Genomic DNA, 23731 nt, shown 5'->3' on the forward strand with positions numbered 1-23731 from the left:
TACATTTAGCAGAGGTTGTGAGCTCTTTTCATCAAATAGGCAAGATGGCCGAGCGGTCTAAGGCGCTAGGGTCAGGCAACCTGATCACACATATTCGCTCTATCCGAGCAATATTCCTAGTCACGCAAGTGGCGTGGGTTCGAATCCCACTCTTGTCATTACTTTTTGCACCTATTCACTCGAATACTTTTGCCCTACTCACGTAGCGGGAGAATCACGTACGCCGTAGGGGAACGGAGGGGGTGAGATACATTTTGTTCACCCGTCGACTGCGCACAAACCCGTTGCCTACCCAGCGACACGGCACTGCCTTTTGATTTCCTGCTAAAAGTTGAACCCCCTTTTCGCTATATCAATCTAATCTAATCTGATATTTCGATCAAACCAACGGAGCTCACTTTTATGCAATCCCTGCTGCACCGAAGGGTCCACACCCCCCCCCTCCGCTCTCCACCGGCACCGTGTGCATCCGCATCGGAGATCGGAGGGTGAAATGAGGTCCCATGCCCGAGGACCCTTGTTTGGTGCGATTCTGCAGCTGGGATGTGTTCGACCATATAATATACATCATAAGTTAAAACCAGCGCCGATGATGCTGTAGTCGTGGGATCTGATCAAGACCGACGCGACGGTCTCATGCCTGCCTACGAGTGGCCAAGGATTTTTTTTTTCTCTTCAGATAATGGCCCCATTACAAGTCGAGCGCCACGCGGTTACGGTAATCATTCAATTAGCGATTAGACTGCGGGTGAGGCACAGCGGACGGATTCTGCGTAGGCTCATCGCTTCATTACACATGTATACATCATTAATACGGGAACGACAGATCGGGGAGCGGCTCATCCAAGCGCCACCCGGCGTTGCCCGCAGGAGGCGCGAAGTGCCCACCGGCCTCAACGGCGCCCGGGACCGGCTGCATCGAGGAGAGATACATCATCGGCGCCGCAGCGCCCCCGACGGCCGGCATTTCCCTCACGGCGTCCGCCCTTCCAGCCGGGTCGTCCGCATACCATGGCTCCATGTAAGCCGGGGCACCACCGGGAACCAGCGAGGGCAACATCCCAGGCGGCTGTGCGCCGGGCACACCTGCCGCCGTGGAGGTCGGGGGCGGGAAGATCCCGCGCAGGTACGAGGGATTCTCGGAGGAATAGCCCGCCAGCCGTCGTTGGAGCTGTTCGTACCACTCGCGGTTCTTGACGGCCACGACGTGGTACCATTTGCTCGGGACGCGGAATTTCTGGTTATCGCAGGCTTCCGATAGGGCATGTGATAGGCGATCCAAGTATTCGTCGACATTAATCATCTGTGGAGTGATAACCTCGCTCAGAGGGCCGAGCTGGGTCATGTGGTAGATACGCAGAAGGGAGGAGACCCCTAAGATCATCCGCGTGTAGGTCATATTTGGTAGCTTGCGCAGGGTCGGAATGTCGCATTGCAGGAAGACGTCGAGAAGTTGCTGGGCAGAGAGCACCCATTTCGTGATGATCTGTACCCGCGCCGCGCTGATCGGCACATTGGCCCTATGTCGCTCCGTGTCGCCCTCGAGAGGGGGCAGTGTGTAATACCTGCGGGTTGCTGCGTCGGGGTCACGGTAGCCCTCGCCCGCAGCTTGTTCATGAATCGCAAGGTAAAGGTAGTGGTATTCAAGATCCATCCAAGCTAGAGAGAATGAGTGTCTGGTGATATATCATTAACCGCGGACGTGGATACGTACTCGTGAACATATCCTTCGGAATCGACATCTTCCACTGCAGCATACGAGTGTCGAACCACTTGAGGATCGGCAACATCTGCGATTCCAACATCTGAGTGTCCGTCAGAGTGTTGTCATGACCTGCAGCAGCCAGTGTCTCATCCATTATCCTCTGCAGCCCGAACCATGCTGCCAGTTGCTGGTCCAAAGCACTGGTAGAGACACTAAGATGCTTGACATAACCGCCGATGACAGCATTGTGGCAGAGCATGTTCGGTCGACGTGTCTGCATGCTAACACTGTAGACAAGTCAGTAACTCAGACAGTAAAATGCTGGTGAGCGAGTGGCCCATACTTTGATGCGAAATGATAGCAGCCGAGGACGGCCCGGGCCTGGTCACTATGTACTGATGGGGGCAATTCCCCCTCACCCGCATGGCAGCGTTGAGTCTTGCGACCAACGGCACCGGCTGCGATCCCAAGCTCTAGCGCCATAGTGGTTGCGATATGCGTGTATTGATAATACTGCCCATGCATAGCTGATTTGGGAGGGAGGTAGTAGATAAGCATTACGAGGAGGGCTTGTACCAAATCTAGTGACTTCTCCTGCCTTAGAAAGAATCGCGTCGCGAAGCCGGCGAGAAGTTCTTCATGTAGGACGGTCGCGTGCGGTGTTTCAAGCGTTAGCGACGCTGCTGCGATGATGGACAGGAACAGCACTGGCTTCGTCCTGCGTAGGAAGTCGGCACTCGTGTCCCCCGGAAGAACAACCACCGGAAAGAATTGAGTGAGTTCAGAGATGAAGACAGACAGCAGCATCTGTGCCGTCTCCAAAGAGATAATACCACGGTCGACGACATCTGCAGAGCCGGGCGAAGAGCTCATGAATGTCGAGCCAGTGGTGCTGACATGGGAAGGGGGGTTGGCAACCGGGCTTGTCACGATCGGGCGAGGAGGACAAGATGATGAGGCAGTCGGTAAACGGGCAGAGTCGGAGATGACGGATGCAAAAGGTGTTATTGTTGTTGTTGTTGTTGTTGTTGCCGCCGCGCAAGTGGGAGCCGTCTCTGAGACGGGACTTGCAGTGGTGGCGGTAGCGGCGGAGGCGGCAGCAGCAGTGTCGGCGGCGGTGGTGGTGGGGGAAAGGGAGACAGCAGCGGCAACGGTGTCAACGCCGGCTGAATTCGATCTTTGATTCGGGGCATTCTGCTCGTGGAGTAAAGCGCGCAGGTCGCGGACATCTTTCTCCAGCTGAGCGACCCGTGATCCGGTCTTTTTTCGAGGCTGGCGTCGCAGGGTGTGCGCAAAAACACAGATTCGTCTGGTGCGGGTGCAACGTTGGCATTGATGCGCAATATTCGGATCCGGCAGGCAGCGGACTTTGAGGGCTCGACAATTTTCACACGACTGGTTCAAGGGCGGCGTTGGACCTGAGGGATGATCCGGACGGGCAGCAGCAGACATGATGCGCGCAAGGTGCAAGAGTTCGCTCAGGACGGTGCCTGCAACTCTGCATTGATAAGTTATTTATTAGACTTGCGTAGTGCCAAGACCAGTAGTGGAGGTTCGCTTGTCTGTGGGGAGTCAGCAGGTGCAGATCAACATCCCTGGCGAGGCCCAAGGGATTGTGGCAAGCATTACCATAGAGTAAGAGCCAGCGGCTCATGCTCATATGGAAGCTCAAGGCTGCCCTCACCCAAAATGTAATCGTGCTAGACCATGGGCAGAAGGGGGTTCATAAAGGCTCAAAGGCTTCAAGGACACTTGTGGTGTGGGCCTCTGCAAAAGCAAGCAAGCAGGCACGCAGGCACGCAAAGGTGTAAGGTGCAGTCTAGCCAGTGGATCGAGAGAGCTCGGTGGGCCCAACGGAAAAATAAAGCGTCGGAGGTCGGTGGTCGATTTCCCACCCGAACCTCCGACAGGGACTGACTGCCCTTAAATTAGCCGGCGGAGGCCCAGGCTCTCAGGGTGATGATGTCTGAACGGCTGCAAGTCAGGTCCTGGGAGGCACAAGTGGTGCAAAGCACAGCTTATCGCTACATGCCGAGTAGTACTGGGCCTTCAGTGCATTCAATCGAGATTGAAGGGCGACTGGTTGCTGGGGAAAGAACAGGGGAAGTGTGGAAGTGTGGAAGTGTGGAAGGATGTGGAAGTGTGGGCAAAAAAGCGGGCTGCGGGCGCGGGAAGTTCAATTCAATTCATGCCTGAGGTGTCATAATGCACATTGACTCCCCAACCTCCGACCCATTACTGAGCTGATTTCTGCATGCTTTGCCTGACAACAACGGTCTTTAGAATTCTAGATTAAAAAGGACAAGCTATTACATGCTACACCCTTTAGTGACTGACTTTATTATTATGTTCCTCTCCGTTGATCGAAAAAGCCATGCTGATGTTGAAAATAAATTCCACTTCTTAGTCATCCCGTCTTCGAATTATCCACACCACGGCAGCTTTAAAGCGTCGCCGGGTTCACCATGCAGTAGTCCAAATTATGAACACTCGTGTCGGGATTACCGGTCCAGGTACTGACTCGATTAGCCGGTCAATGTCACTCAAAACCAGGCTCTGGGACCAACTTACGGGAAAGGGTGCGAAGTGCCACTGCCTCCGAAGACAGCAAAAGTAAGGATGAAGACACAGATCTGCGTCCCGCCATCTAGAGCAGCGGAGACAATGTAGTTATACTTGTTGAAAAGGTGCGGGTGGTAGCGACGCAGCCAGAACTGAGCAGCGAAGCCAAGAGCGAAATAGACCGGAATGGAGGCGTTGATGCCCACGAACAGCCAGCCCATGTACCACAGAATGATCGAGGTATTGAGGTAGGAGAAGATGCCGGACGGGTAGAAGCGGTTCGCCAGCCAGAATGGAACAGGCACGGCGAAGCCGACCAGGTAGGAGATCGTGACCCATTGGTACCGGCCACCGATGGAGAACATGTCCTTGGCCATACTCCAGGCAATCGCAAGGCTGTTGAACTGGTAAACTGAGATCAGCCGGGTTCCTCTTTGTCTGGGAAGCCAGAAGGGCACTTATCTGAACATTGGCACCGCTCCAGATATTGGTACCGTCTTCGGAGAGCAGGATTTCCGATTGATTTTGTACGATGCTTCAGGACGGCAGGTCAGTACACACATGGAAATCGTAACCGTGGACTAGAATGGGGTCGCACATCAACATCATCACATAATTGAATAGGGCCCCGATAATGCACCCGCTGACTTGCACGAAAAAGGTGCACCGTGGGGATAAGTGGACCTGCTGCGCAAGTCGTAGGTCCTTGGCTAAAACCTGCCCCTGCTGGAGAGAGTTATACGTAAAGCAAGTGAAATAGAGGTCTGAGGACGCATTAGCAACGAGCAAAGGTGGAGAGTGCACCCGGGGAGACACATACTGGCCAATGGCTTGCCAGGGAACATATAGCCCGCCAACATCTGACAGATTGGCTGCACATTGAATTGGAATCCGGTCAGCCCATATTGGGCGCCGAAGAAGAGCATGAAAAGAAGCGTGAGCAAGTTGGCGATGATGAACCCCCACCAGGGGAGCGTGGACTTCATGGCATACAGACAGCCCATACCGACGGCGAAACTGCCAAGGAGCACTGCTCCCCACCACCAGAGCGGCGTGTCATAGTACAAGTTGCGCAGCATGAGCCGGTAGTGTGGGTCCAGAGAAGTGTCGTTCACGCGACGCTGCAACCGCTCCTCCGGGGTCTCCTGATTCGCCCAGAACTTGTATGTCTCAGGCTTGAGCCACTTCTTGAGTTGGCTCGGTGCAGCCCACGCCCAGCCCACCTTGATATCGTCGAAGTTCCATAGTAACATATGCGTCAATGTAGCAGTTAGACCCATATTCGATGTGATCAGGTAGGCGACGTAAGTGCCGGTCAGCCAGGGCAGGCCTTGCTCTTGCAGGGCTTGAGGATCAACAGTATAGTCCGCATTGAGGATGAGGGTTTGATTGTAGGCATTGTAGTTTGTGGAGTTTGAGTCACCATAGTAAAGCAGCTGAGACAGGAACGGGAAGTCCTGCGAGCGCCAGATGTTACCATAGTACACACCCATGAAAAGCACAATGCACCCTATGTAGCCAATAAGGTTGTTGGTCAGGTAGTAGAGCGGAACCCAAAGTGGCGAACCAAGAGATGCTATATAGTTCCAGTCAAAACAAAGGGAGAGGAATCCCAGCCCTTCGTTTCCAGAGGCACCACCAAACAGATTAGTGAATACCAGATTGTGCTGGCTGGCCAAGCAGAAGATGGAGACACCCTCCAAAACAGGGAAGATGTATTCGGGGATGATCGTCCAGACGAAAAGCGCCCCGAAGAAGATATAGAAGATCTTCAGTTTTGCCTTCGCCTCTTGCTTGTCCTTGTGTATGGACTCGAGAAGAGTAGTGATGGGCAACGTCATGGGCCAGATCATCTTGGTCGGGCGCACGATCACATCGCGCAGAAGACCCGCAATCCCGAATCCGATCAGCTGGGAGGAGAGGACGATGAAAATAGCCGCGGCATGGTTGGGATAGCCACCGTAGAAAAGCTGTTGGGCCGAAAGTGCTTCAGTGGCCAGTGCAGACTGAGTGGCGGCCGAGGACATCAGGGCAATAGCAGCGTGTTCTTTGGCATTGAACGGCCCGGGGTTCAACAGGCGTCCGATCACACCGCGACGGGGAATGGCATACGCCATGGCTTCTCCCAAGATATAAGCAATGACGGTTAGGAACACTTGGGAGACGTAGATGGTCTGCGGCTTGAAGTAAAAGATCTCCTGCAGCACACCACCAAAGATAGACAATCCAGCCCCTGTATGAGATTAGTCATAGACGCCGCCTGGCCTTTTGCAATGCTACAGACATACCCAGAAAAACCATCCGGAAACTCCAAGGGTTGAGGGAGGGATCATCCTCGACCTTGATGATCTGGGTGACTAGATCCGCCGCGGTGTTCACCACCTGGTCGCTCTCGAAGCCTTGATCCTCGTCCGCGGGGAACGTTTCTCCCTTCTCGAGGATCCTGGGCTCCATCGAAGATTGATCGTTTCCAGACTTCTCCTCATACTTGTCAGTCAGCCCCTCGTCTATCGAGAGCCCTGCCTGTTTGATCTCCATGGTTGCAAGAATGGGAGATGTGCGTCCTTGCACCAGCACCCATGACAGATGGAGTTCCCAACTTATATGAACCAAGGGGGCCCTCACACCCTTAGAACCGGCCGACCGGCTCGTATTACAGTGGCGGAGGATTAATTTGCAGCTGATAAGCGAACCATACCTTGCTATTTGCTAAGTTATCGTCCAATGCCTAGCTCCGGCGCAACGCGGCATGCAGCATCAGTATCGAGGCTAAGCATCGGCTAAGCATTTTTAGTGGCGCTACCCGAGGGGACTAGCTGATAAGGACCCTGCTCGGTTACAGTAGGCCTAACGTAAAGACTTCTGAGATGTTGATAGTCTCGTCTCGGATTGGGCGCGATAAGACACCCCGCCATTTTGGTGGGGGCATCAACAAAATCCTTTCTCGCACTCCGTCGGACTTGCGCAGGGGGTTGTCGGGTCGTCGGGTCCAAGCGACACCCCAGGGTACTAGATATCAGAACGGTAGGTACCGGTCTCCCCACAGGTTGTCGGGTCACTCAAATCATTTTTGGGTCGGGGGTTCAGGGATATTCCCCATGGTGCATACCGTGAAAACAATAGCTGCCAGAATATTAGTTCATGTTTCTCACTGCCAAGGATAATCCTGGATATGTGATATAGCACGTTTCTTGAAAGCTAATCGTGTAGAAGACAAGTAAGCTGAAAAATAGCAAGCAGAGCAACGGCAATCAAGCACAAATACAACTTAGCTGATAAGGAGTTTGCAAGTCTTACAGGGATTTGTGTAAGGTGGCAACTGTTCGGCTCTGGCTTCGTTGATATGGCATGTAATCACCAGCCCCGACTCTCCTACTGGAGTAGAGCTAAGCTGACTGAACAGGCAACAAACTAGTAAAAAGATAAGCTAGGTAGAGCAAATGTCTATCTTTTTTACGGGAACCTCACTCTAGGTTGGGGCTGTTGAGTCAATTGTTCGTTGCATAGGCTGCGAAAAGTCGCAGTACCACTGCAAGAACTGCAAAGACTTGAAAGGGTGCATGAGGGGCTTGCATATCTGGTCGTCTTGCCTTAGTCGCCTGGAGTGGTCCGGAATTCGGCCCGCTCAGGCCCGGGTAGAGCATGACCTGCTGTCTCTGGAACTTATCGTGATAGTCGTGCTCCGTGTCACTCGTCACTCCCAAGCGACGAAATCTACCCATAGAGATCCGAGACAATGAGTAATGTGATGGTGAACGCCGATCGCCAGGTGGATTGCTCGTTGGCTTAATCGAGAGCAGTCACCAGCAGAAGGGTGGCGGCCAGGAGCCAGGTTAGCTCCGAGAATGTCGACTCTGAGATAGGTTCTCTGCAAGGACCAAATTAAGGCCAACACTAGCGTTGGGCTTATTATGATGGGAATAGTTGCTAGACAAAACCATGATCAGAGATACGGAGGCGACACGTTCCGGGGGGACTGGTTATTGTCGTTCAGCGGTAGAGACAGCGAACTAATGAAAACAAGAGAGACCTTACTTGAGAAGGACTATCCATCGCCAGGTGGAGTGTTGAGTGATTGCACCTCCGAACAACGAGCCCAGAAGAAGCGAGAAGACAAAGACCACTGAGATCATACCGGTATATTTCGCATACTTCTCAGGGGGCTCTTTAGGACGATAATCGTGCAGAAGAGTTGCCTGCACCACCGAGGCCTTGGAAGGCGCGAAAGAAAATCTTAATCGACAAGGGTTGGTATCCGCAGCGGGATGTTGTGCACCTTGCCAGTGATTACTGTTGGAACTCACAGTTTTTCCTTCGTCTGAGCAACACCACAGGCTGCGAAAAAGACTATAAACAACCCGACACCAACTAGAAGGCATGGTTTCCGACCGAAGATATCACTAAATCTGGCGGAGAGAACGAGGACTCCTGCAGAGATCAATCAATACCAGCAAGGGAGTTTGAGAGTGGCTACCTACCGGCATATCCAAGCATGTATGCCGTGGAAATCTTGTCCAGTCCGCCAAACTCAGTCGATATACTGATCAGAGAGGTTGTCACGACAGGAATCTCAAGATTTGTTAAGAAGAGGCACAGGCAAGTCTTTAAAGTCCAGGTAAGCGAGGTACATATCACGCATTATAGCAGAAACTTGGGGAGGTCAAACTCACGTCGCAGTCATTATATGCAATCGATCCCCGTAAAGGCAGGGTGTGGCTGCATCAAGGTCATCATTGGGTGCTGTTGCATCTTCTACAACTGCAGTCCGAATGATGCGAGGTTGCGCACCCGGTCCCGGCTTGGGTTCTTCCATGGTCGACAAAGAGTGTGAATATGTAAGAGGAAAATTTCGAGATAGAAATTGGAACCAGAAATAGTTCGGTTTGGGGACCCCAAAGACCTTAAGAGAAGATGGATGATTGTAGGTACCGTTCCGTCTCTACTGTCTGACCCGAATCTGATTGGTCCTTTCGCCTATAGTATCTAGAGCTGACTGCCGGGTCACGGGTGTGTTGTATGGTTAAGTAATGCTTATGTTGCCCGTGCTTTTGACCTTCCTTACTCGAATGTTGGGGATATCCTGCTTTACTCTCACTTTTAAATGTTTCTTGTTGAACATGCGAAGATGATATCTTTACCGTGTTCGGCCTCGTCCATGGCTGCAACCCGGAGCAGCCCTCCGACGGGCCTTCTCCGAGTACATCCTGATTTAGGCTGACCTGCAAGCAGTCATCCCGGCGCGTCTCAGTCTTCAAGATGCGGCCACGCTGGGTGTCGTCGTAATCACCATCGGGCAATCGCTTTATTAGAGCCTACGGCTGGCTCTTCCTCCATCCTCTCCTCCATTTTCTCCCCCATACCAACCTCTCCACCACAACACATCCTCTTCTATGGGGTTCGACCGCGGTCGGCACCGTGGCGATCCAATTCGCCAAGCTCTCCGGCTACACGGTGGTCACGACCTGCTTACTGCCCCAGCATGAGTCCCTCGTCCGGAGTCGCGGCGCCGACCAAGTCTTCGACTACTGCGACCCGGCCGCCACCAACCAGATCCGCGAGGCAACACGGCTGTTGGATGAGGGAACCATTGTTTCGCACCCCCGTGCGGTTTTCGGATGGGGGCTTGCCCGGGGTGATTCCGGGGTTGCATGCTTTGCGGGAGGGGAAGACGGTTCGGAGGTGTAAGTTGGTGTTTGACGTTGAAGAGCAGAGCGGATGAAAATGAAGAAGAAGATGATGTTTTTATTGTCAGAACGGTGGGTTTGTTTCCATGTAAAATACCGTTCACGTGTAAACCGGCTCTTCGGAAGGCTGTTGACTTGCGAAGCATGATCGAGAATTGAAAATAGCTGTGCACTATGATTTGGCTCGGATAGTTCAAGGCTATAAACGAAACCATGAATGTCGCATGTTCCTGTCTGTTAGTTGAAGACTCGAGGCTTTTATCAGACCAGGCCTCTCAGGCCAGGGGCGTTTGGTGGAAAGAGTGTCTCTGGTGCGCGGACCGAATCAGCGCCTGATACAAAAGAGTGCAGAGTTTTTGGAAGCCCATAGTTCCAAAATAGTATATACTTGTTTCTCTTCTGTCTTTCTTGGTGCTTATTTTTCTTCCCAAATATCGGTTTGATACAAGATTGACATGACATTCTGCGCTTATGCAGCACCAATCTAGCAGGAAGTGGCGCCGCTCATGCATTAACGATCTTTAATCGAAAGTTGCATCAAGCGCAACGAGCCAATTATATTGTACAAGGAAATTGATCCTTGAATAACGCTTGGGTAGTCACCTGGTGGTGTCCCCACTCGTCGCATCTTTGGATCGAGTATGTGCACGCAACATATGGACTTCATTGGCCACGAGTTTTCTTGGTAGAGTCATCGATGATCACAGAGCCTCAACTGGGCGGCGAAACTGTATGGCTAGAGAGAGAGAGAGAGAGAGAGAAGGAGTGAGAGAGACGCCATGCCCTGTTGCTGGTCGCAACAACGTAAACCCCCTATAGTTTTGTTCTCTTCAAGTCTCAAGAATGTTCTTAGAGAAATGCCCTGCATGAAAAGACTCACAGACCATACGGCGGGTGGAACCACCGAAGAGAGCGGGATAGAGCAGTTCGTGGGAGCACGATGCTCGTGAGTCGTGAGCCACCAATTTTCCCGCTACCCCTGACTTCGTTAGCCCTTCGATAGCCCTGCTGATAGTCAGGAATGTGTATGCAGGATCAGAGACGAAGGAATTGTTTATCGGAGCCGAGGAGCAAGGGAGAGCGCTAAACCATTCTAGAAAGGAAGAAGTGGGTTTCGACGCCGTATGACTGACGGTTGGTGCGCCATGTCATTCAGGTCAGCGCAAATCAAATGGCTCCCAAATGTGCAGTACATGTACACGCAGTGCATAATTCCCGAGCATTCCGAGTTAAGTAAGTATGAGTGCAGCCACCCTTGGCGCCGAGGCGGGCTTCTAGAAGGATGCCATGTTGTGCAATATAGTTCGGCTCTTGGAGATATATGCCAGCTGTACTTACTTGCTATCTGGAGATATTGAATCTTGGAGTGTTGTAAGAATCCTTGTAAATTTGAATTGCCTCGGCAACAAGGGAATGGTTCTCGAGCCGGATACACGGGCAAATTTCGGAGCTAGTGGGGGAAAGAGTCGGCCATTAATAAGAGACAAAGAAGAATAATGAGAATTGTGACGCCTTTCACTGCATTACTCTTCGAAGGAGTAATAGGATACTTATCACACCCTATTATTGCAGCAAGCCTGGAACCCTTTCCTGCTTGCCATGTGGTAAATGGAGACCAGGAGGTCGCATGGATTTTTAATCAAATTTAATAAGCTTAATTCACACCGACACTGACAGGGGCTGATCCATGTTTTGCTCCCGTCTGGTCATGGCCGTCATGGCCGTCATGCCCATCATTCCCTCTTGGGTTTGCTCTTCCCTCCCACGTCATGAAATTTGACTTGGCCTAACTCTCCATCTTCCCGATTCGGAAAGAGACAATAGCCGGCCCTTGTGGATAATTTATTACTCTATGACTAGTATCACCGGCTGATTCTGAAGGATTAACTCTAAACTTCGTACGAGGGAAATCCCAACCGCGGTCAGAACGTTATTCGTGGTTCCGACCAATCAGGCCAGCAGTAGCTCGTGCCGTCCTTGGATTCATTCCAAGTTCCATCCAATGCTTCTCCCACACCAAAAATTGTGCTACTCGGCAGGCGTCCGAATGCTCTCGAAGAAAGTCAAAACAATAGTACCTTTAGCACGCGTGTGTTGCTACGGATAACGCGAACTGCGCCAGAAACAAAAAAATCCGAGGACCGGCCACGACACGAGAGGAAAGATTCCGCATTGGTCGAGTCAGGAACCCGTTGCCCTGGTGGAGCCAGCCGCCCGGATTGGGGAAGCAACTCCGTGGTCGGACGGTCCCCGTTCTTGTCAGGGCTGTCATCACCGTGTAAGGTGCCCCATTCAGACCTCCCTCGTTCTCCTTTTGCCCGCACACACTCCCAACGCAGAGAATTTATTTCTTATTTATTATTTTTTTTTCTTTTATTTTTTTCCCCTGCCTGTGAGAGTGGTTGGTTGCCCACGCATGGTGTCGCAGATTCGCAACCTGCATGGCGTGGTTGTGGATCAAAAGGGGGTGTGTATGCAATTCTTGTTGAGAGAGAGAGAGAAAGAGAGATAGAGACAAGAGAGAAGAGACTCCTACAATAGGATAATTAAGAAGTGACTACATAAGGGCGGAGACTTTAATTGACCAAGAAACGCCCGCATTAACTCTTCCTCAAACTCTCCTGCCATCATTCTTTCCTACCTTTCCTTTTCTTATCTACGTCCTTCCACAGATTGCATCATTCCATCAATAACATCCTTCTAATCATCATGGCCGCTCAACATACCATCACGGTCCCCCACTTGGGTGGCATCGAAGTCGGCTATGCCCTGTCCAACAACAACACTTATGACCCCTCCAAGCCGACCTGCGTGCTCATCAACTCGATGTGCATGACCGCGTCGCTCTACCGCCCCCAGTTTGAGGATGCCGAGTTGACCAGCACCACCAACCTGCTGGCCATCGAGCCGCTTGGCCATGGCGCCACCCGCTGTCTGGCGCCCGCCGCCGAACACTTCACCTACTGGGACTCGGCTATCATGGCCCTTCAAGTGATGGAAAAATTGGACATCCAGAAGGCCTTTGCCCTGGGAACCAGCCAGGGAGGATGGGTTGTAGCACGCATGGCTCTTTTGGCACCAGATAGGGTTTGTTCTCACACTTCGACTATTTAAAGGGGGGCAAATCAACAATCGTATTGACTAACCTCACGTGCTTTCCTCTTTTTTTTCTATTGATAGATCCTTGGCATCCTGCCCTTAGGTACTTCGATGGACTACGAATCGGCCGACTCCCGCAGCAAGGACTGCTGGGACCCCGTCACCCTGCTGACCCCATTCCTGGAGAAATGGACGAGCGAGACTCCCACCCCGGATTTTGTGGTCGACGATGTTTGGTGCGGGATGGTCGCGGGGATCGGCTTCGGGGCGTCGGGAACGCCCGAGACGACCGACTTCTGGGTGCAGACGCTGAAGCAGGTCTACACGGGGGATGAGGGACGCAAGAAGGTGCGCATGGCCTTGATGTGCCTGTTGACGCGGGACGGGCTGCTTCTGCGGCTGAAGGATGTGCGGTGCCCCGTGTATTGGCTCCAGGTGAGTGAACCTTCCGGCATAAATCTGCCTATGGGAGAAGCGTCAGTATGGCTAATGTGTTGTATTTCGTTTGGCTCAGGGGACGGAGGATTTCCCCTTCAAGACCACGGTTCCCGCAGAACAAATCCAGCGGTTCTCCGCTAGTCAGGAGGCTAAATTGCAGATGGTGGAGGGAGGGGCCCATTACCTGAATGCTACGCATCCGCGGGAGGTTAACGCGGCGATCCGTGAGATGGTCACTCGCTACGGTGCCTGAGCGGGCTGCAGGGGAAGCTACAAGAAAATAATGGATCTTAGGCTACTACTGAAGGGGCGCAGATAGAATACGAAGAGTAGTACACTGTTAGTGTCAGGAGAGAGTTGGAATAGTTCAGGAACGAAACGAACTGCATGCCAATCAGTGCCAAGTGGGCAGGACAACCCGACGCTGCTAAATGATTGACACATCGGATGGGGCGACCTCGAGTTAGGGTCTTTCTAGTGGCTTCGACTACTTGGAGCCGGGGCATCCTTGGCCGAAGGTTGAGTAAATGTTAACAAGCCTTGGCCGCCGGACTGGCCGGTCCAGCCCTAATTGGGACAGTGGAACCTGAACATGTAAATTTTTTGACACTGACAGGCGGCGAATGACAGCTCCATGGCTCGTCAAATTTAAGCAGTTCGTTTTTCTATCTCTCTTTGCTTTTTCTTCAATCCCCAAAGTTCGGTTCGAGGCTACACTAGTTCCTTGTTGGCCACGCCACGCGGCGTAGAACTACCCCCCCCTCCCCCCAAAGTACGAGTAAGATTCGACTGTGCCCATCCCCAAATGTAGCGTTTGTCGGCAGCTTCGGGCAGTGGGTCTCCTCCTAAAGGTTTTCTCCATGCACGGCTCCCATATTAATAGCGATCGCCTGCCCACCTGAGATTGATGCGAGGTCTCGCTTTCCTTGGCCAGCTGTTTTCTTCCCCGGCGTAAGTGGTCATGGCGATGGATGAACAGCGGTGGGCGACCGCCACCACCACCTCAGTGACGGTGCTTGCCTTTCTGTGTGTTGTGCTGCGGATCGTTTCTCGACTGGAACGTAAGCAGAAACTCTGGTGGGATGACTGGATGATCATCTTTTCCATGGTATGTACTCGGCGGTGTACTTAGATCCTCTCGAATCACACTGACACACCACATCATCTAGGGGTGGAACTTCGTCGTGGTCGGCTTCATCTATGCCATGATCCACGAAGGCATGGGCGTCCACGCCGACCAATTACCGACTGGACAAGTCATCCTGATCGCCAAATTCCTGGTCGTGGCCGAGATCCTCTATGTCTTCAACCTGGTCTGGACCAAGCTCAGCATTCTGCTGATGTACTACCGCATCTTCCGCTTTGCTTACTTCAAACGCTGGGCCTATATCATCGGCACCTTTGTGATCTGCTGGGTCATCTGCATCACCTTCTTGTTCATCTTCATCTGTGTCCCCGTGCAGAAGCTCTGGTATCCGAGTCTCCCCGGCCACTGCATCTCCCAGGTCGGCACCTGGATCGCCAATGCCACCTCGACCATCGCCACCGACCTGGTGATCCTATTCCTGCCCCTACCTCAAGTCTGGAAGCTGCAGCTCCGCCTGTCCGAGAAGGTGGCCTTGACCATCGCATTCGGCCTAGGGTTCTTGTAAGTTGCTCCGGAGCATCATTTAGCCAGCCCTCATATAAACGGCCCGTCAACTGACACAAAAACAGCGTGGTCTTCGCCTCCGCCTACCGCTTCAGCGTCCTCTTCTCCTACACCGCCGCCGACAGCTCCTACACCCTGGCCCCGACCGTCGGCTGGACCGCAATCGAGATGTCGGCCGGCATCGTCTCCGCCTGCCTGCCGACCATCCGGCCCGCGCTGCAACTCGCCGCCCGCACGATGGGCATCCAAGCCGTCATGCCCGCCATCTTCCGGAGCACCGGCCACTCCGCCAACCACCTCTCCTCCAAATCCGAGGCCACCCAGCTGGGCAGTCGCTTCGCCGCGGGCGATATCCCACTTTCCACGGGTGGCGGCGGCGGCGGCGGCGGCGGCGATGGGGGGACGTCCTCCTCCCGCCCCGTCGTCCGCCATTCGTTCTACCATCTCCCCGACGAGGGCGAGTTGTCCGAGATCGACAGTGTCCCGTTGAAGTTGGATGTGTCGCTGCGGCCGAAGCATGATCGGGGCCAGACGGTTACCAAGATCCGCGGGCGGACGAGCGTGGCGTCCGGGGAGGACGATCTCCTGCCGTTGCATGGGATCCGCGTGCAGAAGGACTTTAGGCAGGATGGGTAGGGGCTTCGTTTGTTTTTCTTCTTTGTGTGTCAAGTTATTCTATAGCGGGGGGCATATTTGGGAGTTTCCTTTTGGTATTGAAGTATAATTGGGTGGTGGTCTGTATGTATATAGTGTATTTATATCATGTGTATATTAATGGTATGGCATAATGAGTGTCAATGTCGAGGCAGTGTTGACTCGGCGGAGCTGGGATTCCACGAGGCTGTATCTTGCTGCAAGTGCCTGTGCCTGACCTTCACTTTAGCTTTCCTTTTCCCCAATAATCTTCTCATCCTCTCTTGCGGATGAGGATGGAAAGACACGAAGACGGTGACTATAGTAGATGTAGAAGCCGACGGTAAGACTTACGTCTTCTATAATATATCCAGAGCCATTACCGCTCCCCTCACATAACACACTCTTCATGCTGAAGAGATATCTCGCCTCAGTTGAAAATTCAATGCCAACGTCACAAAGATAGAATGGTCAAAGAACGTGGTCGATACTTCACCAACGCCTTGTAAGGTACGTGGAGCTGGGTCCCGCCGTCAAAGAAAAAGAATGCTATTCCTGTTTACCTTTGTTCTATTGTGTGTCTTCTACCCCCACTCCAATCTTTTCCAAGTTCCCGTGGTTTAAATTGTGACGAAAAAGATTGAGAGTACACCTATAAAACCCTTCCTCGCTCTCCAACCCACACGATCTCCACACAAGCATACTTAGCCCAGCAGACAAGTCCACAAGCAACCTTGTAGACCAAGTACCTCACACACCCCCACAAGTCAACACCCAAGCACCAACACCGCTAAAGAATGTCCTACACAACGCATCCCACCCCCCTCACCTGCATGGTCCGGTGCAACGCCAACGCCAACGCCGTCGACGGCTTCTGCGGGCTCTGTCACGAGTCCCCGGCGCACGGCAGCCCGCTGAAGTGGCATTGTACCGGGTGCAGTGTGGATTTCCACACCGAGTGCTTCCGCCGGTGGATGGACCACGCCCTGCGGGTGAGCTTGGTGTCGACCTGCCCCAGCTGTCGGTCGCGGTGGGAGATGATCCTCACGGGGCCGGAGGCGAGGACAGCGACGCAGTTCCTTAGTTTTGGGGGTTGAGCTTGGGTCTGTGAGTTATGGGTGTGGTAGGATGAATTGGTGAACCGGGGTATATAGGTGTGTAGGTAGTGGCTGGCTTACTTGAAGGATGTTGAATTTACTCTCGGCAATGAATTGGGTTCTTTCATTATTCTGTTTTTGGTTTGTAAGCTCTCGTAATCATGGAGATATTGTGAATTTTCAGTTTATGCCAATAATTAGCCGGATTTAGTGGATGGGGTTGAGTCATTTAGATGCGAATAGTACTTGCATGTTTGTGATGCATCTCAGATGTGTGAGCACTGTGCACGTCATATCAAGGTTGTAGGAAAAGAATGCAGTCTAAATTTCTTCACATAATTTTACAGTGGCCATGCATCTTGAAACTGTCAGCAATCAAAGAAGCACTATAGAATTGCCGAACCAAGGCGTCAGTCCTGCTGGTTCTTGTCTGCGTAGTGGGGTCGGGCTAAAGGTGAGCGGTGGGTCATCGTTCTTCCTTCAGCCTTCTGCCCTCCGCAATCGAACATTCTTTAAAGAGGATCGATCAGTCGCACATATCACTCCCATCCATCATATCAAGTTTAGACAACAGGCCTATCTGGCTGGTTCAAGTTAGCGAGAGTCTCCATAAAGTCGTGGTTGCGAATCGAGTGAAGGCCACGATGGTGAGGTGCACCCTGACCTCCACAGAGGCTATCTTTGCATTACATGCATAGCTTGTGTCTACTGCTACAGAGGACGGCTCGAATAGAGCGGCTGTTTCTGCGATTGATGACATATCTTTCAATGCTAATATAGGAAAACCTGATTTTATATTGTGGATGATGAGGAGTCAGTGGAATCGCTGGTGGTGCTGGATTCGCGGCTGTTACTCACCACAATCCGGTTTGCTTCTCGGGTGAAATGGAGGTGAGGTACGTCTATGGGCGGTTGCTCGTGGCCTGTCATGGCTGGGCAGTCGGCGCCATGTTTGCAGCTCTCGAGACCGTTGTCTTCGAATGCTTGGCAGGCTCTCCCAGTGTGCTTGTCCGGGATGATATAGCCACTGAAATCCGGGTAGTCGACCTCCATGCCGTAAAACTCGAGGACCGGCGCTCCGAAAATGGTGTATCGGATCTTCTGGTCCTGGAAGCTGGAGACTACAAGTCCGCTGTAATCCATTTTTTGTACAGATTTGGGTGTGGTTTGTGGTTCTCGTACAAAATGAGTCAGATGGTCAGATGGTCAGGGGGTTTGAGACTGTGAATGATACTTTCGGTGTTGCCGGGTGATCGAAATGTCTCTTTATAGATCAGCTTGGGCGTACTTGTCTTTCAAGATGGTCTAGGTTAAGAGGGATCTACCATGCGGCTGGGTCTCGAGATAATGATCCTGTCGTGCGATCTATGGCTGACTTTCAGCTCTTTATCCTAGATTATGGAGTCTGAGATGGAATCAACGAAGAAGATATCCTCCGACAGTGATTCACACCATTCTTGCTACTGAGTGATTACTCTCCACCAAATCATCCATCTAAAACCGTCCATGCCTTGTGCTATGCTCCTCAGGTAAGAGTTACGGTAAGAAGGTAGCCAGTATCATGGCTAATAGACACTTCGAATATCGCCAACATCGACCTATTATAAGGATGTGAGAAGGAAACGGTACTTCAGTACAGCTCCCGCCTGAGCATCACTACAGCATTAGCACATGCATAACTCATTACTAATATATCCACTATCCACACAGTCACGGGACGGGACCCTCCCCTCCGCCTCGGCCAGTTCCACCGCCTACGTACATCAAGCTGTCAACACCACCATCATCATCACCACCACCATCCCTCTATTTAGTCCACAATCAACCCAGCAATACCGTTACCATTACCGTCTCCATGCTCCACCACCTCCCAAGATGACGGACTTAACCCCAACCCTCCACGAGCTCCTAAAAAGCAAGCCCAATGCCCCGCGCCTCTCGAAGGGTTATCTCTCCACCGAGGCGGCGGACGAGTTCCTCAAAGAAGCCTACCGGATTGTACGTGCCCCCAGTCTACCTTTAAAACCCCCTCCCGTCCTCGAACCCAACCACAAACAAAACCACTAACCCCCCCAGAACAACCACATAACCTCCCTCCTCCACTACCTCCACCGCATCCGCCCCTCCTACCTCTCCATCAACCACCACCACAACAACAGCAAGTCGTCCCACAAACCAACCTCCCCAACCACCCCCTCGACTCCCTCGCCCCTCACCCTTCCAACGCAACCCACAAAAGACCTAACCGACACCTCCCGCACCGAAATCGACACCTCAACCTCCCACCTCCTCCGCCAACTCTCCACCTCCATCTCTACGCTCGCCTCCGCCGAGACCCTCCGGCAGGAGACGCGGGCGCAGCTCCTCCGCAAGAAATACGGGAGTCGCGTAGGCGGCGTTCTGGCCAGGTGGGCGGCCGGCGGCGATGATAATGACTTGCAAACACGCGCAACAACACCCGAGCAACGCGCCGAGGAAGCCGCGGAGGACAACACGAAGCAGCTCCGCGCGGCGGTCCTGTGGTTCCTGCAGCGGAAGCTCGAGGGGGTCGTGGCGGTGCAGCGCGGGATGGTGGAGAAGAGGTTGGAGAGGGTGAGGGAGCGGGAGAGGAGTGTGCTTTATCTGTCGCAGCAGCAGCAATTACAGCAGCAGCAATCGGGTAAGGAGCGGGGGGAGGAACGGGGGCACGGGCTGGGGCAGGGGCTTGGGCTTGGGCAAGGGTCGGGACATGCAGGCGACATGATGCTGCCGCTGGGGGAGACGCAGGGTCAGCGGTTAGAGGAAACAGAACTACACGCCATCGAGGCGCAGCTCTCGCCAGAGCAGCTGCAGCTGTTTGCGGAGGAGAATGATGCCATGGTGAAGTATTATGAGGATACGTTGAGTAAGGTCCGGTATGTTTGCCTTTTCTTTCCCCTTTGCCGGGGTGGTGGATGTCGAGTGCAACCCGAGCTAATGTGTGTGTGTGTGTATCGCAGAACCGCCGAGAAATCTCTCCTGGAGATCTCATCCCTCCAACAGACTCTCGTCGCCCATCTGTCCACGCAGGAGGAATATATCAACCAACTGGTCACGGACGCGAGCAACACGCACTCCAATATCGGGCAAGGAAACAAGGAGCTCAAGCGCGCGAGTGAGCGGCGGAGTACCGCGCAGGCCGTCTTTTGGGGCACCGTCGGACTGTGTACCTGGTTGGTGGTGTGGGATCTGGTCTTCTAGACTTTCCAGCTGTATAATTAAACAAATTCTTTAATTTTTTTTTGGCTTCTTTGCACATTGGCATTATGATAACCCCCTAATGGTTTATGTCTGTATGTTCTGTATGCTGTGTGTTATAGTTCATTCAACGAAAAGAGCAACCCGCTTATGACGTCTCCCGCACCACGCTATCCACCGCCTCGGCAAAGTAATCCAGATTATTCGTGTTCAGTCCCGCCATTGAGATGCGGCCGTTCTTCGTCTGTCCCCGGTGTTAGTATGTAGCTACCAAAACCAACCAAGAAAAAAAAACTTACCATGTAAACATGCCACTTCTCGCGCAGGATCTTAACTTGGCTCTCCGTCAACCCCGTGAAGCTGAACATGCCAATCTGATCCGTGATGTGCTGCCACGAGCCCGGCGTGCCCTTGGCTTCGAGCCTCTCCCGCAGTCCCTTGCGCATCTTCGCGATCCGCCCACTCATCGTCCGCAGGTCTTCCTCCCACTCGGCAAACAGCGTCTCATCGTTCAGCACCCGGCTCGCGATGCGCGCACCGTACGCCGGGGGGTTCGAGATCTCCGACCGCTGGAGGATGGCCAGTTGGGAGGCGATGTTGCTGTTGTTGGCCGCGGCCTCGGCGCCGGGCGCGGACACGAAATGGAACGCTCCCGTGCGCTGGCCGTACAAACCAAAGTTCTTGGCGAAAGACTGCGCGATGCACAGCTCGAACCCTTGCTCGATGAAATAGCTCACCGCCCAGGCGTCGCGGCGGAGGTCGCCCGAGGCGAAGCCCTGGTAGGCGCAGTCGAAGAAAGGGAAGTGGTGGCGGTCGCGCATCACGACGGCGACCTCCTTCCACTGGTCCTGGGTGAGGTCGACGCCCGTGGGGTTGTGCGCGCAGGCGTGCAGGAGGATGACGGACCCGGTGGGGGCGGACCGCAGCGCGCCCAGCATGCCGTCGAAGTCCAGGCCCTTGGTTTTGGCGGAGAAGTAGGGGTAGTTGGCGAGGGAGAGGCCGACATTCGTGAAGATCTGGTGGTGGTTGGCCCAGGTGGGGTTGGAGAGGTAGATGGAGGGCTTCGCGGGGTGGAACTTGGCGAGGAAGAGCGCGCCCAGGTGGACGGCGCCTGTGCCGGAGATGGTTTGGAATGTGCAGACCTGAGAGGTGGGTTCTTGTTAGTATTGGATGCTGATTGTACCGTGTACACCAAAGGGTAGACGAACTCGGTTCTCGCGAATGGCGGGGCTGTCGGCGCCGATCATGAGCTTCTGCGCCGCGCTGGTGTAATCGGCCAATCCCTTGATGGGGAGGTATTCATGGTTGAGGTTGGGGTCGTTGCGCACAAGGTCGTCGGCCTGGATTTGGTTAGTCGTGAGTCGTGATCAAACTCCCACCTGGGAAGAAAAAACCTTACCTTCTTCACAACGGGCAGAATCCACGGTTTGGCGTTGTTATCGCGATAGGCGCCGATAACGAGATCGACCTTCTTGTCGGAGGGATCTTGGCGGAAGGCCTGAGCGAGACCGAAGAGGGGATCCTCCGGGGCGGCGGGCACGTTGGCCGTAGAGAAGACGGTAGGGCTTGAGGAGCCCATGATGTGTGAAGATAGGGAGGCGAGACGGGAGGTAGCAGTGGAGAGGATGGAGGAAGCTGATGGGGTTTGAAAGGAGGAAGTGGAAGTGGGGATGGAGGAGGAAGAAGAAGTGGAGGAAGAAGAAAAAGAGGGTGCCATGAGAGCTTTGAAGTATGTTCAGAGAATGGCCCAACAGGTCACACCACCTTAAGTTTCCTGACTGGTTGCTGCTTGCGTTCACCGGCAAGTAATTCGACTGGACCGAAACAGATAAATCCCGATGTGGATGATTTGTCCATAAACAAACACGCGAATAAATACTTCAATCGGAGTAAGCTGGACACAGAGCAGGGGGGGCCGGCCAGTCGCCGATATTTAAACATCAAAATGTCGGAGAGCATGGGATAGGATGGTGAAGGGGAGAGAGGCTCAGCCGAGGATAGATGACGACATGCACATGTGTTTAGTTATCTTGCCTTCCGACTGACTGTCATTGATCTTGCATACCATAACATGCTCCTTGGTCTACAAATTCAATTCATACTGTATTCTATTACTCTTTCCATTTGTAACAAGTCCAACCGGAGCAAGCGCAGCCCGAATGATGTTCTTTCCAATTGCCCCCCCCCCCCCGGTGGTGGTGGTTCTTCAGCACCCCTCAATCATATGACAGTAAAGGCCTCCGTAAATAAGACTTATCGCTGCAGATGAACCTGAAACCTCCGCTTTCATCCACCCGCAACATTCTTTCTACCACATGCACATAATTAATTGCCCATTGCATTCCTTCTATCAGTAAATCTTCTTCCCTCACTTCTCCTAATTCTTTCAACTGTCAAGCATTCTTCCGGACAAACACCGGGGGGGGCAAAGAGAACAGCCACCTGCGTGGCCGACTCCAACCGAAAAGCAAATGGTGCCCCGCCCAATCACCGCGGCCTTGAAACCCCGATGTGTCATCCTCTTTTACCCCACTTACGGCAAGACAACCGTCTAGCCCTGCGTGATTTTTCCTTCGCCCCGTTTGAGGGGGGGCACGTAGTTTTATTTTTATATTAGGTTCGATCGCCGATTGAAGAAACATTTAACCCCTCATGGGGAGGACGGATTGTACTCTGTAGTCACAAATTAGGTCCAGCATTATCAACATCGAGAAAAGGTTTACTACATTACACTACAGGTCTCTACAATAATTGAGATAATAAAGATATATCATCAGAAGAATCAGAGCTCAAGATCACCCGCAGCTCAATTTGGAGCTGGATAACCTATCTATTCAATCCCATCGAAAGCCTCACTCAACTCAGAGCTTGAGGGAACTTCCCAAGTTCAATGTTAAGGAAACACCTTCCTCTTCGATCCCTGACACTCAGACTTAGAACAAGACCCATCCCAGGCCAAGCTCGACCCAAAACTAGACTTCCTAGCCAGGGATTTCAATCCAGCAAAAACACTTAAATTGATTTTACACACAATATAAACCAATTTGTCCAAACCTTTCCAATTCAATATTCCTGTATCTCCAGATAACAGTCACAGTCAAGCACCAAGAATGATCAGAATTGAACCCCACCAAAACCTCCCCCCCCAAAATCCAACCCAGGAAAATCGTGGAAGTTGTCCTGTTTATTTTCACTCTACCCCATGGGGTTTTCAATCCTAGCCTCGCCGGATCCCGGAATCCGAAAGCAGCTGGAGCCTGGCAGTGGTTTTTTTTTGGTTGGAGAACGGTTGTGTACGTAATTTGCGGGCGTTATTCCCCCGCGCGCCGCCTGCCCTGCCCAGTCCTTCTTCCCCGCAAGATTTCCCCTCAAATCTTTTTTGACAGTAAGTTCAAGGTTAGGTTAGGTAATTCTTTTCGAATTTCCTTTCCCATTCTCCGGAATTAGTGCGGGTGGCTTAAGCTCAATACTTGGAAGCAGGGGGAAGGGAAGGGTCACGGTGCCATGGGGTGGAAGTTGGACGGACGGGCCCGGGATCTGGGAGGTCGGGTGGAAGGGGGAAGGATTCCCGATTTGGGGGGCGTGCGGGGCCTGGTTCTAGGTGTGTCAGGGGTAATTTCTCCAATTTACCCGTGATTTAAAAGAC

The 23731-nt window shown here is 52.8% G+C and overlaps 7 protein-coding genes and 1 non-coding gene across 8 annotated transcripts; 5 read left to right on the plus strand and 3 right to left on the minus strand.

Moving 5' to 3' along the window:
* Positions 1-38: 38 nt before the first annotated feature.
* ASPACDRAFT_t45 lies at positions 39-158 on the plus strand. Its single transcript has one exon. It is a non-coding gene; the product is annotated as a tRNA-Leu (tRNA).
* Positions 159-754: 596 nt separating this feature from the next.
* ASPACDRAFT_75168 (uncharacterized protein) lies at positions 755-2396 on the minus strand. Its single transcript, XM_020204374.1, has 3 exons — positions 2049-2396; positions 1715-1992; positions 755-1659 (listed from the first exon to the last, which is right to left on the minus strand). The coding sequence occupies exons 1-3, from the start codon at positions 2261-2263 to the stop codon at positions 809-811; spliced, it is 1344 nt and encodes a 447-aa protein (XP_020059970.1). The 5' UTR covers positions 2264-2396; the 3' UTR covers positions 755-808.
* A 1730-nt stretch (positions 2397-4126) lies between these two features.
* Positions 4127-6721, minus strand: ASPACDRAFT_1863023 (OPT family oligopeptide transporter; the record flags this gene model as incomplete). Its single annotated transcript, XM_020197811.1, has 6 exons — positions 4127-4221; positions 4277-4679; positions 4726-4802; positions 4866-5031; positions 5088-6500; positions 6556-6721. The coding sequence occupies 6 exons, from the start codon at positions 6719-6721 to the stop codon at positions 4149-4151; spliced, it is 2298 nt and encodes a 765-aa protein (XP_020059971.1). The 3' UTR covers positions 4127-4148.
* Positions 6722-12499: 5778 nt separating this feature from the next.
* ASPACDRAFT_111494 (alpha/beta fold hydrolase) lies at positions 12500-13943 on the plus strand. The gene is made up of 3 exons (XM_020195564.1): positions 12500-13038; positions 13132-13485; positions 13565-13943. The coding sequence occupies exons 1-3, from the start codon at positions 12661-12663 to the stop codon at positions 13739-13741; spliced, it is 909 nt and encodes a 302-aa protein (XP_020059972.1). The 5' UTR covers positions 12500-12660; the 3' UTR covers positions 13742-13943.
* A 438-nt stretch (positions 13944-14381) lies between these two features.
* Positions 14382-15970, plus strand: ASPACDRAFT_1863029 (uncharacterized protein). The gene is made up of 3 exons (XM_020197812.1): positions 14382-14596; positions 14658-15136; positions 15205-15970. Exons 1-3 carry the CDS (start codon positions 14450-14452, stop codon positions 15773-15775), a joined length of 1197 nt encoding a protein of 398 aa, XP_020059973.1. The 5' UTR covers positions 14382-14449; the 3' UTR covers positions 15776-15970.
* A 599-nt stretch (positions 15971-16569) lies between these two features.
* Positions 16570-16869, plus strand: ASPACDRAFT_39253 (uncharacterized protein; the record flags this gene model as incomplete). The annotated part of the gene is made up of 1 exon (XM_020200569.1): positions 16570-16869. The coding sequence occupies one exon, from the start codon at positions 16570-16572 to the stop codon at positions 16867-16869; it is 300 nt and encodes a 99-aa protein (XP_020059974.1).
* Positions 16870-18744: 1875 nt separating this feature from the next.
* On the plus strand, positions 18745-20088 carry ASPACDRAFT_49741 (putative SNARE protein (Ufe1); the record flags this gene model as incomplete). Its single annotated transcript, XM_020202284.1, has 3 exons — positions 18745-18867; positions 18946-19763; positions 19848-20088. The coding sequence occupies 3 exons, from the start codon at positions 18745-18747 to the stop codon at positions 20086-20088; spliced, it is 1182 nt and encodes a 393-aa protein (XP_020059975.1).
* Positions 20089-20233: 145 nt separating this feature from the next.
* Positions 20234-21664, minus strand: ASPACDRAFT_57024 (aspartate aminotransferase; the record flags this gene model as incomplete). Its single annotated transcript, XM_020203203.1, has 4 exons — positions 20234-20329; positions 20385-21227; positions 21294-21425; positions 21485-21664. 4 exons carry the CDS (start codon positions 21662-21664, stop codon positions 20234-20236), a joined length of 1251 nt encoding a protein of 416 aa, XP_020059976.1.
* Between the last annotated feature and the right edge of the window lie 2067 nt (positions 21665-23731).

This window comes from Aspergillus aculeatus (genome assembly GCF_001890905.1).
Source record: "Aspergillus aculeatus ATCC 16872 unplaced genomic scaffold ASPACscaffold_2, whole genome shotgun sequence".
Lineage (NCBI taxonomy): Eukaryota > Fungi > Ascomycota > Eurotiomycetes > Eurotiales > Aspergillaceae > Aspergillus > Aspergillus aculeatus.